Here is a 15,006-nt window from a genome sequence, read left to right on the forward strand (position 1 = left end):
CTTCAAATAACTTAGAATACTAACTGTTGTAAATTTATACATCCTAGAAGCTGTGATGCACGTTCACATCAAAGCACCAGAGGCAGCAAGGATCTATGCACAAATGCATCAATATAATACAAGACATGCATCTGATAACTGCCTGCCTCGCCATAGGCTCACAGCAACTGAAGAGTCCAAGCTATGCTAGTGCCAAGATGTGGAACGCACTTTCTGAAGACTTGAAAATGACGGACTGGAAACACTTCAGACAAACCCTCACTCAAGAACTGGCTACTGGATCGACCATTTTACTCGCTAAACGAATTCTACCGAAGGAGGACTTAAGACCAACAAGACAACTAGACCTAAACCTTTATTTGTTGACGCAATCACTAAACTTAAAGTTTATGTAAATAAAGATGATTTAACTTTGCTATACACCACATAGTATCTCAACTTAAAAAATCTATACCTCACAAGCTAAGGAAGAAATAATTCTTAAAATTCAAATTTGTTTTATTGACTTGGCAGTTACAAAATTTATGAAATTTCATTGATTATTCAAACTTTACATAACAATTTCAAAAATACATTATTTTTGTAAGAATAAAAAAAAAATACTAATGAATTACAGGCTACTAAGCTACTAGTATAGACATCTAAAAAGTGATCTATCGAGGATCTAAAAGACTGTACGCTCTAGATAATCTAACAGTAAAAATATATCCATATGACCATTAATTTACTGATTCAAGTATTTGGTAGAACTGTTATTGAAAAGTTTCTACCAATAACCACCTTAGCGTAGCTATGGTAGGTAGAGTTGATTCAATTGAATTTTAAGTTTAGCTCCAGTTCACCTTCCTTTTATTCTGGTATCTGATGCTGTCTCAGACTTGACTCCTGGTATCTGGAGTCATGTTCGTCTGAAGAGATCCAAAGATGAAATCGACGACAAAGAAACTCAAAACAAAACATTTACATCGTTTCAACTCCGCAGACACCTATAAATAGGAAAAAAGGTAGTCTCATTATCTCATCAGGTACACAATTGAGTGCACTAATATGTGATAGACACGATCTCTCAGCATTGTGGAGTAACCGAGTTTTCTACACATTAAGTAGCTATGGTAGGAGGCGTCAGATACCAGACTCTGCAATAAACGGAAGGTGAACTGGAGCTAAACTAAAACTTCAATTGAATTAACCCTTCACATAAATTTCCATGGCAAAAGTCTAATTTAAGATCAATAAAGAACAACATTTTGTTCATGAAACTTACAAACCTTACTTCAGCCGTTGCAGGTAAAAGACAAAGGGCCTTGTTGGTCTCAAAAAAATGTAAGTAAATATGGTGTGTCACAGGGCTCTGAGCTCAACCCCCAGTTGTTTTTAATCAGTATAATAATAATAATAATAATAATAAATTCGTTTATTTGTCGTAAAACATGTATAATGATTTCCCTAATTCAGTTTAATAGTTGCTTTTGATTTAAAACAAGGCAAGAGAATTTAAATTATGCATGTTTACACAAAGAGCACAAGGCGAGTTTTATATACTTATAGCGTGTAACAATAAGGGCTTGCCATGTGAAATGTATGTGCAGCAGTTAAATGGTTAACAAATCCTCTTTTCTTTCAATTACTGTCATCAACCATCTAACAAATGTTTTCTTTGTTCCTAGTTTTAATACCTAGTCATTACTTTCATACTGTGGTGAATAAACTTATTTTCATACTGCTTTATGACATAGTTAATGACATATTTTATGAAAAAGAAAGTATATTTTCAAAGACTGAAGTTTGATTAACAAGCGAGCAAGTGTTCTAGGTTTTGCCTGCAAAGCAAAGTGGACAGGATTGTGAGCAGCAAACATTTGGTCTTTTGATAGCTATCAGCTGTTTTACATTGGTTATAAAAATTTTAATAGATACCAACTATTTTACAATTTTTATAACAACTCCAACAGTATTTTTTTCATCAAAATTCATCAACGCATAAGCAAGCATGACCACCTTACACATACGCTTGAACAAGCTGGGAGCACTAAACATATCATTTTTAGCACGGCATTTGCCGTTTGGTCCCATATGAGGGAGCACGGCATTTTCCGTTGCAGACTAATGACTGTTAGTTCGTTCTCACTGACTTACTGTAACGTCTAGCAGAGATTTTTGGAACTTTTCAGTTGTTCCTAATAGTGTCGCTGTACAGTGTTGCCAGTCCTGTATCGTGGTGGCACCTGGTGATAACTTTTAAAACTATTTTATATTTTCATTCAGGTTAAGAACTTTGGCGCGCTTTTAGCCTGCTTGTTATAGGTTACTGTACAGTCACCACCATTGTGCTATTCGTAAGAGTAAATGTTACTTGTTTTTTTAAATACTGTGTTCGCCTAAAGTTGCATCATGGAATTTATTGACAGAAGTGATGAAATTAGATGTGAACTGTATAGAGACATAAGTGAAGGTGATGTGTTGGAGTCGGATGAAGAGTATACTGACAGTGACTCTGAAAATGAAGCTACAGACTTATTTGAGAACATTTCACCTTCTACTGAAAACTTAACCGTAAGTACAGAAGGCCAATTTGACAATTATAACAATGATAGCCTTCCTACGAGCCCTTTACAAACTGACCAGTCACAGCCATGCCCTATTTGTAAATGGGAGCATAATGGCGAATATCATCCTCGAAATTTGCAATTTTACTCTTCAAAATCAGGAATTATTATTACAGATGAGATTGTAGGCAATGAATGGAAAGAGGTTGACGCTTTCTATGAATTTTTTTATTATGATCTGGTGAATCATATTGCTACAGAAACTAATAAATTCTACAAAGAATCTGTTATTGATGTCCGTTCTCAGTTTTCTAAGCTAAACCAGTGGGTTGACACAACAACTGATGAACTATTTTGTTTTATTGCAGCTTCACTGCTTATGCCTCACACGAAGAAAAATTGTCTGAAACAGTACTGGTCTACAGATCCACTCATAGAAACACCAATTTTCTCTAAAATATTTTCCCAGGACAGATATCTAAATTTAAGGAGAATGCTCCATTTTGACGACAACTGTCACAATACGGATGGTGACAAGCTGTATAAAATTCGGACACTGATCGAAACATTGAGAAAGAGATCTTCATCTGTACTAAATCCCTTTCAAAATTTAGTTGTAGATGAAAGCTTGATGTTGTGGAAGGGTCGACTGTCTTTCCGGCAATACCTTCCCAACAAAAGAAAGAGATTTGGGATAAAATTGTTTGTGCTCTGTGACTGTAAAACTGGTATGGTGTTAGATTTTATAGTTTACACAGGAAAAGGCACTAATGTTGACATTAATCAAACAAATGAGAGTGGGTTGTCTTCAAAGGTAATTAGGACTCTAATACAACCATACCTGGGTAAAAGTCATGTATTATACATGGATAATTGGTACTCAAGCCCAGATTTTTTTCTTGGTTGTATGACAGAGATACTGGAGCATGTGGAACACTGAATGCCACAAGAAAAAATGTACCATGTCTACCCAAAAAAATGAAGAAAGGTGAAGTGGTAGCTCTGCATAACGAAAAAATGCTAGTAGTAAGATGGTGTGACAGGATGCCAGTGACAATGTTGTCTACAGTTGACACAAGTGAGATGACTAATATGAACACCAGGTCATTTGAAAACAAGCTAAAGCCAAAATGTGTCACAAATTACAATGCAAATATGGGAGCTGTAGACAAATCCGACATGATGATTTCATTTAACGATACGACAAGAAAAACCATCAAGTAGTAAACTAAAGTGTTTTACCATTTACTTGACATCTGTGTTTTGAACTCTTTTTTCATGTTCAAGGAATACCAGAAGAAAAAAAACCCTTCTGTAAGATTGCATATAATGGACTTTAGGATAAATCTGATCCGACAACTATTAGAAAATCATTTCACAGCAAAAAACAACGGAAAGAACATGGCACGCCCGATCGCAGGCGGGACACAAGACCCGCTACGGCTCCAAGGTCGCCATTTTATAAGGCCACTCCCCCAGAATGATTCAAAGAAGCGTAAACTACTGAGGCAGTGCTATGTGTGCAAACACACCACTCGAACTGGACAAAGAAGAAAAGAAACCAGCTATGAATGTTCAACATGTGAGGTCGCCCTTTGTATATATCCTTGTTTTGACCAGTATCACACACTAGCAAAGTTTTAAAACGAAATTATTGCTTTTAACAATCTGCAATGTATTTTTATATAAACTTAAACTATTATAAATAAGTTTATTAACATTTAAAAGTTTTTTTATTTTACTCCCCAAAGGTCTGTCACTGGTCAATGAGGCACTCACTATGGACCGTCATAGCGGCACAGCAAATGCCGTGCGCACTCGTCAACAGGTTAAAGTGGTTGTCCTCGCTTATGCCTTGACGGATTTCGTTGAAGCTATTACTGTTGGAATTGCAATAAAATTCTCCAAATAATTGGTGTCTAGTACATTTTTATAACTATATTTTGTTATTTGACTTTAAAAATTTTCAACAGACGCCATTTTGTTAATATTAAAAAAAATAACACACTTTATTTTCCTCTTACCTATTCAAATGTATGACGTAAATTGTTTCTTCAGCATGACTAGTTTTAGAAATAATAATTTGTTAATAAAAAATAAACAATCGCAGCTAAACAAAGTAGGAATTGGAAAAAGTTATTCTTTATTTTTAGCTTAGAATCACACATAAAATATGAAAATGAATGGCCAGCCCAACATTATTGTTACACCCTGTATACATCTAAACAAAACACACCTGTCGCATGTAGTTGAGCCTCCATTCCCCAAGAGGGCTAAGGGTACTGGAGTCTGGCAGGGGAGAGACAAAATGAGGTTCCACAATGCTATCAGTTTTCCTCAAATACTCCGCTAAAGATTGGTCACATCGTGACCTCCAGAGGAGATCGTAACCAAAGATCTCTCTCCAACTTTTGCAGATAGAACAACAAGTTACCAACTCGTCAATACTCAAATATTGGGCGATAGATGCAACAATTTCCACTGGTAATATCTCCATTGCTTATTTCTGAAACAAATTATTTCATAACATATAAATAAATTGTATATATATATAGTAAATAAATTATATTTTTGTAATATTTATTTATTGTATTTTGTGCTGTGTTTGTAAATTTTCAACTATGATTATGCCAAATGGATAATCCTCGCTTTTAATACTTATTGATGTCAGAGGTTGCCTTACTAGAAGTCGGAACTGTAGTAGCTTTATGACTACTGTTTGATCTGTTTAAGGAATTGATGTTTGATGTGTTAATATTAATTGTCTATTTGTAGTTTTAACAATATGGAAAATAATATGCTTCCATTGTTTGCCCAACCTATATCCAGTGGGATTACACATCCAACGATAACAATCGTACAGGTCTTGCCAGTTGGGGTGAAGATAACAAATTATCTCTTATCATTGATTCTAAAGACGCAAGTACTTTCTACTCAGCTCTGTGGCAAAGAGCTTACTCCCCTGACTTGTGCTTTTGTTTACGTGAGTGATCTTTGAAGTCACGTATCAATGTTTGAAGTGAGTGATTGTGAATAAGAAACTGTATGTTACTTTTACACACTTCCAGCCAGCCATGTTATGATTTCAGTTGGGATCTAAATTCCTCTGATCCGATCATTTCTGAGGCTTAAGATTTCCATCAGCAAGGCGGACTGAGAAACTCTTTCCTAAAGTCTCAAGCGTAGTATCAGGTTCATTCCTCCTACTGCATCATTTTACAAAGTTAATATTGTTAACAGCTAAAAGGTAAATTCCAAGGGAGTTTAGAAAAGAATATATTCAAGTGTACAGTCCAGAATGTGAAAATATTTACAATGAGTATAATGATAGAATCCTGTCACTGCTGATCTCCTGCTCCACAACCTGGCTAAAGCGAGAAGCATGGAATGGATAAAAACCGTAGAAACTTTCTTTTACTCACAGGAGCCGGAAAGCTTGGCTTCTATTAAAAATCTCTCTACTGGCAAACCTGTGACTAAAACTGCACTAATACAACAGAAACCTGGCGACACAGTGAAGCGTACTTTTGCTCTGTACAAAACAAATCGCCAACCCCCTGATAAATACGTTTGCTACAAGCTTTATGGTGTAAAGAGTAGTTAGCAAGCTTCCTTGGAGGTTTTCCAGAAACTTAACTTTGGAAGAGCTAGAGGTGGCAATCACAACTCTGTCAGGAGGAAAGGCGACTGGAGCATTTTCCCAGAATTAATGAAGAACTGTGGCCGAAAAGTAAGAACATAGCTTTTGACTGTTCACAATTAGATCATAGCAATTGGAAGGCTACCTACATCTTTTGAAGTATCTAAGGTAACCACAGTATTGCCAGGCAAAGAGGAGTAAACTACTCAAAGCAAATAACCAGTCTCATCTACAAGTTTTGAGCGGGTTGTTTGACTACAAACTCGACCCCCGGGCAGGATGCTCGGTTGGCTGTATGAATTATGACAATTCATATATATGAAATATGATTTGCATCCTGCTCTCATTATCATGGATCAAAAATATTACATTACATATCTCCAATACAGTAGGTCTACAATCATATATTTTATTTAATTAATTACCTTTAATCCTATTAAAGGTAATGAAACATATGAAGACTTCTTAAACAAGCACTTAAAAGAAATGTCAACACTACAATGGACCCCAAGCAACACTGCCAGCACATCATCCTCTCCACCAATTACCTCTTTAGGGATGAACAAAACCTCAACATCAGCTGCATTGGCCAGGACTTTACCCTTTCAACCACTACACCTACTACAACTCCAAATATATCTTTTTTAGAATCAGTTACTCTGAATAAAGGCAGACAAAAGCTTCAACCACAGGAAGACTAACCATCCCTCACCAAGAAAAAACAACATCAAAAATCTCAATTTTCCACCAAACGATAAGAGGACTGTCTAAGAAAGTTGAAAGACTGAACCATTTTCTTGATCAACTACATCCTTCATTGCTTATATTAACCGAACATGGACTTGATCAAGATAATTTAAGCTCAACATTAATTTCTGGTTACAAACTCATCACCAATTTCAGCAGAGAAAACCATAAACTTGGGGGAGTTGCGATATATCTTGACGAAATGACCGACATAGAGGCAAAGGCAGTGGATATTACCAACCACTGTGTAGAATCTGTATGTGAAGCAGCCCTGGTGGAAAGATCACAAAAAGTCGCTCTATGTACTGGGAGTATACAGATCACCAGGAGGTCAGAGCAAACACGCAATTGAGATGATAGCTGAAATCCTGGATAAAATCCAAACAGAGGCAAAGCAAATTAGTCTTAATGGGGGATGTCAACTTTGACAGGCTTACAGACAACACAGAAAATAGACAGTTGAAGATGAACTACTAACGTATCGAGTAATCCGCCTCCCACTTCCAGCAACCCGGATCACAAGCACTTCCCAATCATCCATAGACTGCATATGTACCAATATACCTGATACACCAATTGAATTCAATATTCACCAAGCTGGCTTATCAGATTACACAGGCCAAACCTGCCTTTTAAACTTGATAAAAGCGAGCCCGGCAACTTCAGTGAGTACACTAAGAAGAAACTTCAATAAACAAAATCTAGAAAGCTTAAGAAATTAATTGACAAAAGAAGACTGGAATACTGTGTACAAGATGCCTGATGCTGAGGGAATGTATAATGCTTTCTATCGAATTGTAAGGTTGAATCTTGATCACACTTGTCCCAATAAAAAAGCCCTAAGCTCAATGTCAAACACAATGAAGAGGCAAAACTCCTAAAAATGGACTATCTCAATGCTTTTCAGAGATATGGAATGACTGGCAATGCTGCTGATAAAGAAGTAATGGACAGCAAGAATAAAACCTACGATCTTAAATTAAGAAATCTAAAACGCACAGCAGCAGCAGAACACATAAACAAATCAGACAATAAATCAAAAGCAATATGGTCCATAATAAATTTAGAGAGACAATCTAAACGCACATATGATACTCCCTTCAAACTGGAAATAAATAATAAAATAGAAAACAACCCCTCTCTTATAGCTGAGCATATGAACAAGTTTTTGCAGAAACAACAGAAGAAACACTAAACACAAACAGGACAGATCTAAACTGTGTTGCACCCCCTATTAGCTCCATCGAACAGTTCTCAGCAACTTTACAATTTTCCCCAACCACTGAAAAAGAAGTCATAGATGTCATAAGCTCTCTTAAATCCAAACTATAATGTGGTTTAGATGAGGTCCCATCCAAAGCTATCAAGTTTTGTGCTAAGCAACTAGCTGCCCCTCTAGCAGCGGTGATAAACAAGTCATTTGAACATGGACACTTTCCCTCATTACTAAAACTATCCAAAATTTACCCTAAACATAAAAAAGGAAGTAATACAAAAATCTAAAATTACCGACCAATTTCTCTTTAATCCTCATTTTCGAAAATAATAGAAAAAATTGCTATAAGAATGATTGAACATCTTAAAAAACAAGACCTGTTATCAAAACACCAGCACGGCTTCCTGAAAGGAAGGTCCACAGTTAGTGCACTAGCCTAGGCCTAGTTGAGTTTAATCACAGATAAACTAGAAGACAACAAATTCGTAGCTGCCGTCTTTGTTGAATACAGCAAGGCATTTGACTGCCTCGGACATAACAAAATTTTGATTAGACTGGAAACCCTGGGCATCAGAGGGAAATTAAGGGACTGGATAGCAAGCTATCTTGAAGGGCGCAAACAGTTTGTAGGAATACAAAATACAGCCAATGGAAAAAACCTCCTTCAGATCCAGTGCTCGACCATCATCAAGAGGAGTGCCACAGGGCTCAGTCCCCTGTATCTATTCTCTTTGTCCTATTTACAAATGACTTCCCATCTCCTATAAATGATACCAATGCAGAGACGATAATGTATGCAGATGACACCACACTCATACAACATACAAAAACCCCACAAGACCTTCAGTCAGAAATCATCTCATCGACAAATAAAACTCTTCAGTATTGTCTCCAAAATGACCTGGCAATAAACCTACAAAAAACAATCTGCATCAACTTTAGTCGACCACAAGATGAGATCCCAGAAATTCCTGATCTCCGAGTTGAAAGTGAAACCAAACTACTGGGAATCACTATAAAATCAGATCTATCCTGGACCAACCACACTAATAACCTAAGTAAGAAGATAGGGTCAGGCAAGACTGGTGTGGATTGGAGGACTAGATATGGCAAAAATAGCCTACTATGCACTTGTGGAATCTCACATCAGATACGGATTGTCAGTATGAGGTGGTACAACCAAGCAAAACTTGGACAGAATTAAAATCCTGCAAAAGAAAGCTATCAGAACACTTGCACATCTCACACCAAGAGAGAGTTGCAGAGAATCTTTCAAAATTTTGGGAATCCTAACAGTGGTCTGTCTATACATACACACTGTGATTATCTACACATACCAACAGGATTACAACCGAGAAGAAAATGTTCACCGATATAATACAAGACGAGCCAAAGACTACATCCTTCCAATTCACCACTCCACACAATACAGGAAGAAGCCATCATTCATGGGACGCAAACTATATAATGCACTACCTGAATCCATGAAGAACCTCAGCTCTACGAAACTCAAGAAACAACTGCATGACTGGCTGATGGAACGACCACTTTACACACTGGAAGAATTCTTCACTACAACGAAAAACTCATAAGCAATGTAAAGCAAGACCAAGAAAAATACCTACTATGCAATTTTGACACCATTAGATTTCTTAACAAAATTGTAAATAAACAATTTTGGGCTTTGACTTTGACTATTTCATGATGTTTTTACATTAAAATGTCCATCGTTCATATAATTTGCAGTTCAAGCTTGCGTACAGGACATGACCCATATAGGCTCATTTCTCTAACCAATACTCATACTTAATATTTTATAATTATATATAAAATATATTAAAATTTTTATAACAAATTTTGGTAAATCTTAAGATCAGCGACTACCGCTACGATCGCCATAATTTTTTTCATACTAACACAGGTTAACGTAATTTCACAAAAAAAAAATAGTCCCGATTATCGCTATAGCCATTTACTCCCCCCCCCCAAATAAAAAAAAACCTGACTGACAGTACATTTATTCGTTTTTTTTGTGTTATTAGTTTGTAGGGCAGTAGTCCAGGTACTACTTCTAGTATAAACTCGTCTTATCTTATCAGTGATAAAACACGCGCCACTTATCTTTTGCCTGTAATGAAACCTGCGTTAGTTCTGTCTGAGTTTTGTGTGTGTAAGCAGTCATGGCGTGATCTGGGCTTGGACTTTGCAAGCTCGAGTTAATTTTTTTTCTAAAAGAGCAAGCACAGCGGGCAAGCATCGCGTGATCTGGGCTTGGACTTTGCAAGCTCGAGTTAATTTTTTTTCTAAAAGAGCAAGCACAGCGGGCAAGCATCGCGTGATCTGGGCTTGGACTTTGCAAGCTCGAGTTAATTTTTTTTCTAAAAGAGCAAGCACAGCGGGCAAGCATCGCGTGATCTGAGTTTTGAATAGGCAAGCTAGGGTCTTTTTAGCGTGTGACAAGAACCATCTAACGCCATGTCAATAACTTCACTAATTATTCCTTGTCCATGTGGGTTTGTTTGTTTACGTCTGGCGGTCAATCGAAGCCGTCCTATAGGTCACATGATCCACCCAGCCAATCGGAAACTTTCCTGTTTGTCACGTGACTACTGTCGACTCATCAAAACGACCATGGTCGGCCATTATTTTTAGTTTGATAGTCGAAAATCTTGTTATTTATGTGTTTTGTATTGCCAACATTGTAATGCCGAAAAACTGATTTTTATATGTACCTATGTATAAATTAACCTGTGTTATTATGCAAAAAAATTACGGCGATTGGAGCGGTAGTCGCTGATTTTAAGATTTACCCAAATTTTATATGTGTTGTAAACTTTGCATGAAGAGACAAACATAACATTCATTCAGCTGAAATTTATACCGCTCAATAAGTTTGTCTTTTAAGCAAGCACTGCTGTTCAGCTCCCAAAAAGATATTTCTCTTTCAGATGAAAATTTTTTGATCGATAGTCCACCGTATAGACCTGCCTGGCCCCGTGCAATTATTACCGTTTTCATCACTTGAAGCACCGTCAAGACGAAAATCTCTTCAACAACGATAAAGAAGAAGTGAGAATAGCTAAACTCTTCCCGCCAGAGGAGGTGACAAATTTCATTGAAGGAATTCAAACTTTAGTTTGGAAAATGATGAAACATGTAAAATCTGAAAATGCATTTTTGTTATAACTCTAGTGTTAGTATTATTGTTTGGGCTTATATATGAGTGTGTGTGTGTGTGTGTTTTTGTTTCTCTTTTTTTCAAGAATTGAGGAGTCTATCTACAACCTAAAAATGTCCACTCTTATGAAAAATCCGCAGTTAAGTGTGCTGGCCTATAAAAAGTTGTAAAATAACATTTGACATACAGTTCCTTAAAAGTTATTACAAATTCTGATAGGGTAGTATGAAACGTCAACATATAAACGTAACATAAAGCTAATTTTATAAAAATATGAAAAATTAAACAGTGATAAATGACCTAACCACACACAATGTTATACGAACCGTTTGTGGTTGTGAGCACTTCATGGGAAAAGAAACAATATTCTGAATAGACTAACTACTTATATACAGTTAATTCAGACTTGTGACAAAACTTCGAACGACAATATATAAGTTACAAATTGATAAAGACGGCTTCACATTGATAAGAATTGTTTGTTGGAGATAGAATAGTGCAAAGAACACTACAGACACGAGCTCCTCAAGCGGCAGCAATATGGGGTGATCGCAACCTGTGGAGAGAATGAGTGGGGGCAGAACCGAGCAAAGCCAAGCAGTACCGATAAATCCCGAAAATTCGTCGACTGGTCAGAGCCAAGCAGTTCGGACAAACCTGAACATAACTCCAAAAACACTTTACAAAATGTGAGATATAGGCTAAGACATAATATAGGCTTAAAACGACGGTAAATATATTTTTTGTGCTATTGGAAAGCTATTCAAATTAATAGGGCAAAAGCAACATATTATAATGTGGAGTCCTTAATTGGTAGTAAATAAATTAATAATAACGCTACAAAAGCTGTAATAAGAGTTATGTAATAGCTGTAATAAACTAAGGGGATTAAAAAAGAAACTTGCAAGTAAATATTCAACCAAAAACATAATTATAGAAATATGACAAATTCAATGACAACTACCTGACTTAAATACCTAACACAGCACGTGACATCATTAATAAATACAAAATTTTCCTAATTATATTATAGTAATGTAACTGACAAATTCAGTTTAAGATCATATATTGGTATATGTTTGGTTTACGATTTTAAACACTTATATTTATGTAAGAAATATTACACTTATATTACAGAAATATTTATGTAATACATATGATGAAAATAATTTAGTCCTACATTTATCCTACTGATCTCTAATGCTACGAATATACAAGATTTGTGATACAATTACAATTACACTAATTTATATAATTTATTGAAGTCTGCCATTGTCAATCAGAATGCTTAAGTCTAGATAAATTTCTAACTTTTTCTCCTCTGTGAGGCTTCTCTGCGAGGGTTTTTTTGTTCTTTTTGGTGGAAAGAAAACGTCTCTGTGTAGTAACATTGGTATTGCCTGGTTGCCTTCTGTTACACTCTTCTTCTTAAAACATAAAGTCGATAAATTTGATAGAATTTTGCGTGGCATACTTTTGAGCTGCTATTACTTGTTTTAAATTTAATTCAATTTAAGTTTTACTACTAAACAATAAATACCGGTAGTTGTTTAATTAAAACTGGTCATTAAGTTATTGGATTACCTTAACTGGTATCTGCGCAGTAGTGGCCATTGCATCTAATGTAGTTAACATTTGTGTGAAATGTTTATCAATATAATCTTTTTGGTCTGAAGTAGCTGTTTTTCTTTTCATGTATTCCATCAGGATTTCATTTTTTTCGTAAATTCTCTTTGTGCGAGCCTCGTCATTAGGAGTGTTGTTTTTGTCACACGAAATTTCTTTTAGTACTTGCTCTTTTAAGTTCGTATCATCATCAATGCCAATTATCAAAACCCCATTCTCATACATTTCCAAAGGTGATTTATCAGTTTTGCTACAGAGTAAGCGAGCCTCCAAATGGATATGCTTGCACATGTTGTTTTTATACTATTGTCCATACACGAACATATGTGTTCATGAAATCAGGAATTACAATGTAAGCACAAAAGTACACAGCAGTTGCATTCTTTAACTTTTTTACTGAATAAAATTCTTGTTCTTTAGAAGATAACACTTGCCATTCATTTTCCAATGTAATGATGTTATAGTCGGCAATATCATAGCTTTCTTTATAGCGTCTACGTAGAATTTTTAGTTTTGTAACTACTTTACCTTTTTCCAATTTTATTAAGCTGTCAAAAAGTTTGTCCTTAATTAGGTGTAGTTAAGCACATAAGGTTTTATCTAGTCTTTGCACATTGTTTTCCTTCCAAATAAAAATATTTCAACACTTTATTGAAGCTCTCTGTAGACATATTAGTGTTATAATAATACGCAATTATAATGCTGACCTGATCTATAGTATATGGCAATATTATAGAATAATTTCTAACTAATAGTAATGTAACCTACAAATTATATTTATTTGATTAAGGCAGTTGGAAAATGAAATGAACCAAATGTAATGTTAACAAACAATTTTATTGGTTTACATTTTAATACAAAAGATTCAATTAAAAAACTCAACTTAGTTGTTGATTTTGTTTTTGGAGACCCTGAAGATCATTATTTAACTACTATGCTAAGAACACAAGTCTCGAATATTTTGAAAAGTTTAAATGTTTGCAAGCATGAATGCTTACTATCACATTTGAGTGACTAAGAAAATTAAAAAAGTACATTAGATTGAGAATTCACTTGTAAACAAACAAATTTCTAAATTTTGCGAGTAGGGCTCTTTTTAATCCTCCTGGACGTTTAATCCACCCTCGAATGTTTTCTAGCTACGCCACTGTAAATAACGAGGTTACTTTGTTACATTAGACTTCCTTACGTCTTTTTGGGTCTTTCGATACTCCGTTGTATTGGTTTATTTGTATGTAGACAAGATTAATTGCCTGTCATTAATTACGTTGTAAAATCAAGGTTTAATGAAATAAAGTTAATTATACTGCATCCTGCAACATCCAGCTTTAAAAATGTAATTTAAATATATGTATGCTGTACTAAACTATGGAAAGGTGTTTGAAAATACAGTGATACATGTTAATAGGTTTGCCAGGTACTGAACTAAATTAAATTCAGAAGAGTACGGAGCGAGAACACGCGGACTGCTCATTCCACTATTCCAATACACGGGCTATCTGTACTTGGCAGGAGGGGCCCCTCCATCCCCACTCTTTCTCTCCGCCGGTTTCGATCACCCCATTTTGCTGTTGCGTGAGGAGCTCGTCTCTACATACTATCTCATTTCTAAAATTAGAAACAGCTGAGTGTGACTGACATCTCGGTGACGTCACATCTAACGATGTTGATACCATAGATAAAAATCATTGTTACACGTCACTACCAGTGATGTATAATAATTTTACTTTCGTTCAAAAATTAAACCCAATTGTTTGTTACAAGTAATGTTTCTTTCAGCACGCTGCAAATTACTTGCTCGTGTAAATCCTTTGAAAGACAACACTTACACATTTTTACTTATATCGAATTATTTTCATTCATAATCCAGAATTTACATTTCTTTACTAAGTTAAAACATAATAACGAAGTTCAACAAAAATGTCATATTAGATCGTCTATTTACCAACCGGGCATAAACCCTGTCATAATTAAAAGGGTAACACTTCGGATAATTGAAGCTTTGTAGAATTTTTTTATCTTGATAATAGGAATATTATTTTTAAACATTAGT

The 15,006-nt window shown here is 35.5% G+C and overlaps 1 protein-coding gene across 3 annotated transcripts in view; it reads right to left on the minus strand.

The window, feature by feature from the left end:
- LOC124366397 overlaps positions 1-11,919 on the minus strand; it is a 29,180-nt gene extending 17,261 nt beyond the window's left edge. The window contains exons 1-2 of one of the 3 annotated variants that reach the window (XM_046822919.1): positions 11,654-11,919; positions 4,783-5,052 (exon numbers count right to left, since the gene is read on the minus strand). In XM_046822919.1, coding sequence (XP_046678875.1) covers positions 4,783-5,043 — 261 coding nt within the window. In that variant the 5' untranslated portion in view covers positions 5,044-5,052; positions 11,654-11,919. The remainder of the gene's footprint in view (positions 1-4,782; positions 5,053-11,653) is intronic. The other 2 variants (XM_046822920.1, XM_046822918.1) reach the window with 2 other exon arrangements.
- Positions 11,920-15,006: the final 3,087 nt, after the last annotated feature.

Source organism: Homalodisca vitripennis, chromosome 7, assembly GCF_021130785.1.
Source record: "Homalodisca vitripennis isolate AUS2020 chromosome 7, UT_GWSS_2.1, whole genome shotgun sequence".
NCBI lineage: Eukaryota > Metazoa > Arthropoda > Insecta > Hemiptera > Cicadellidae > Homalodisca > Homalodisca vitripennis.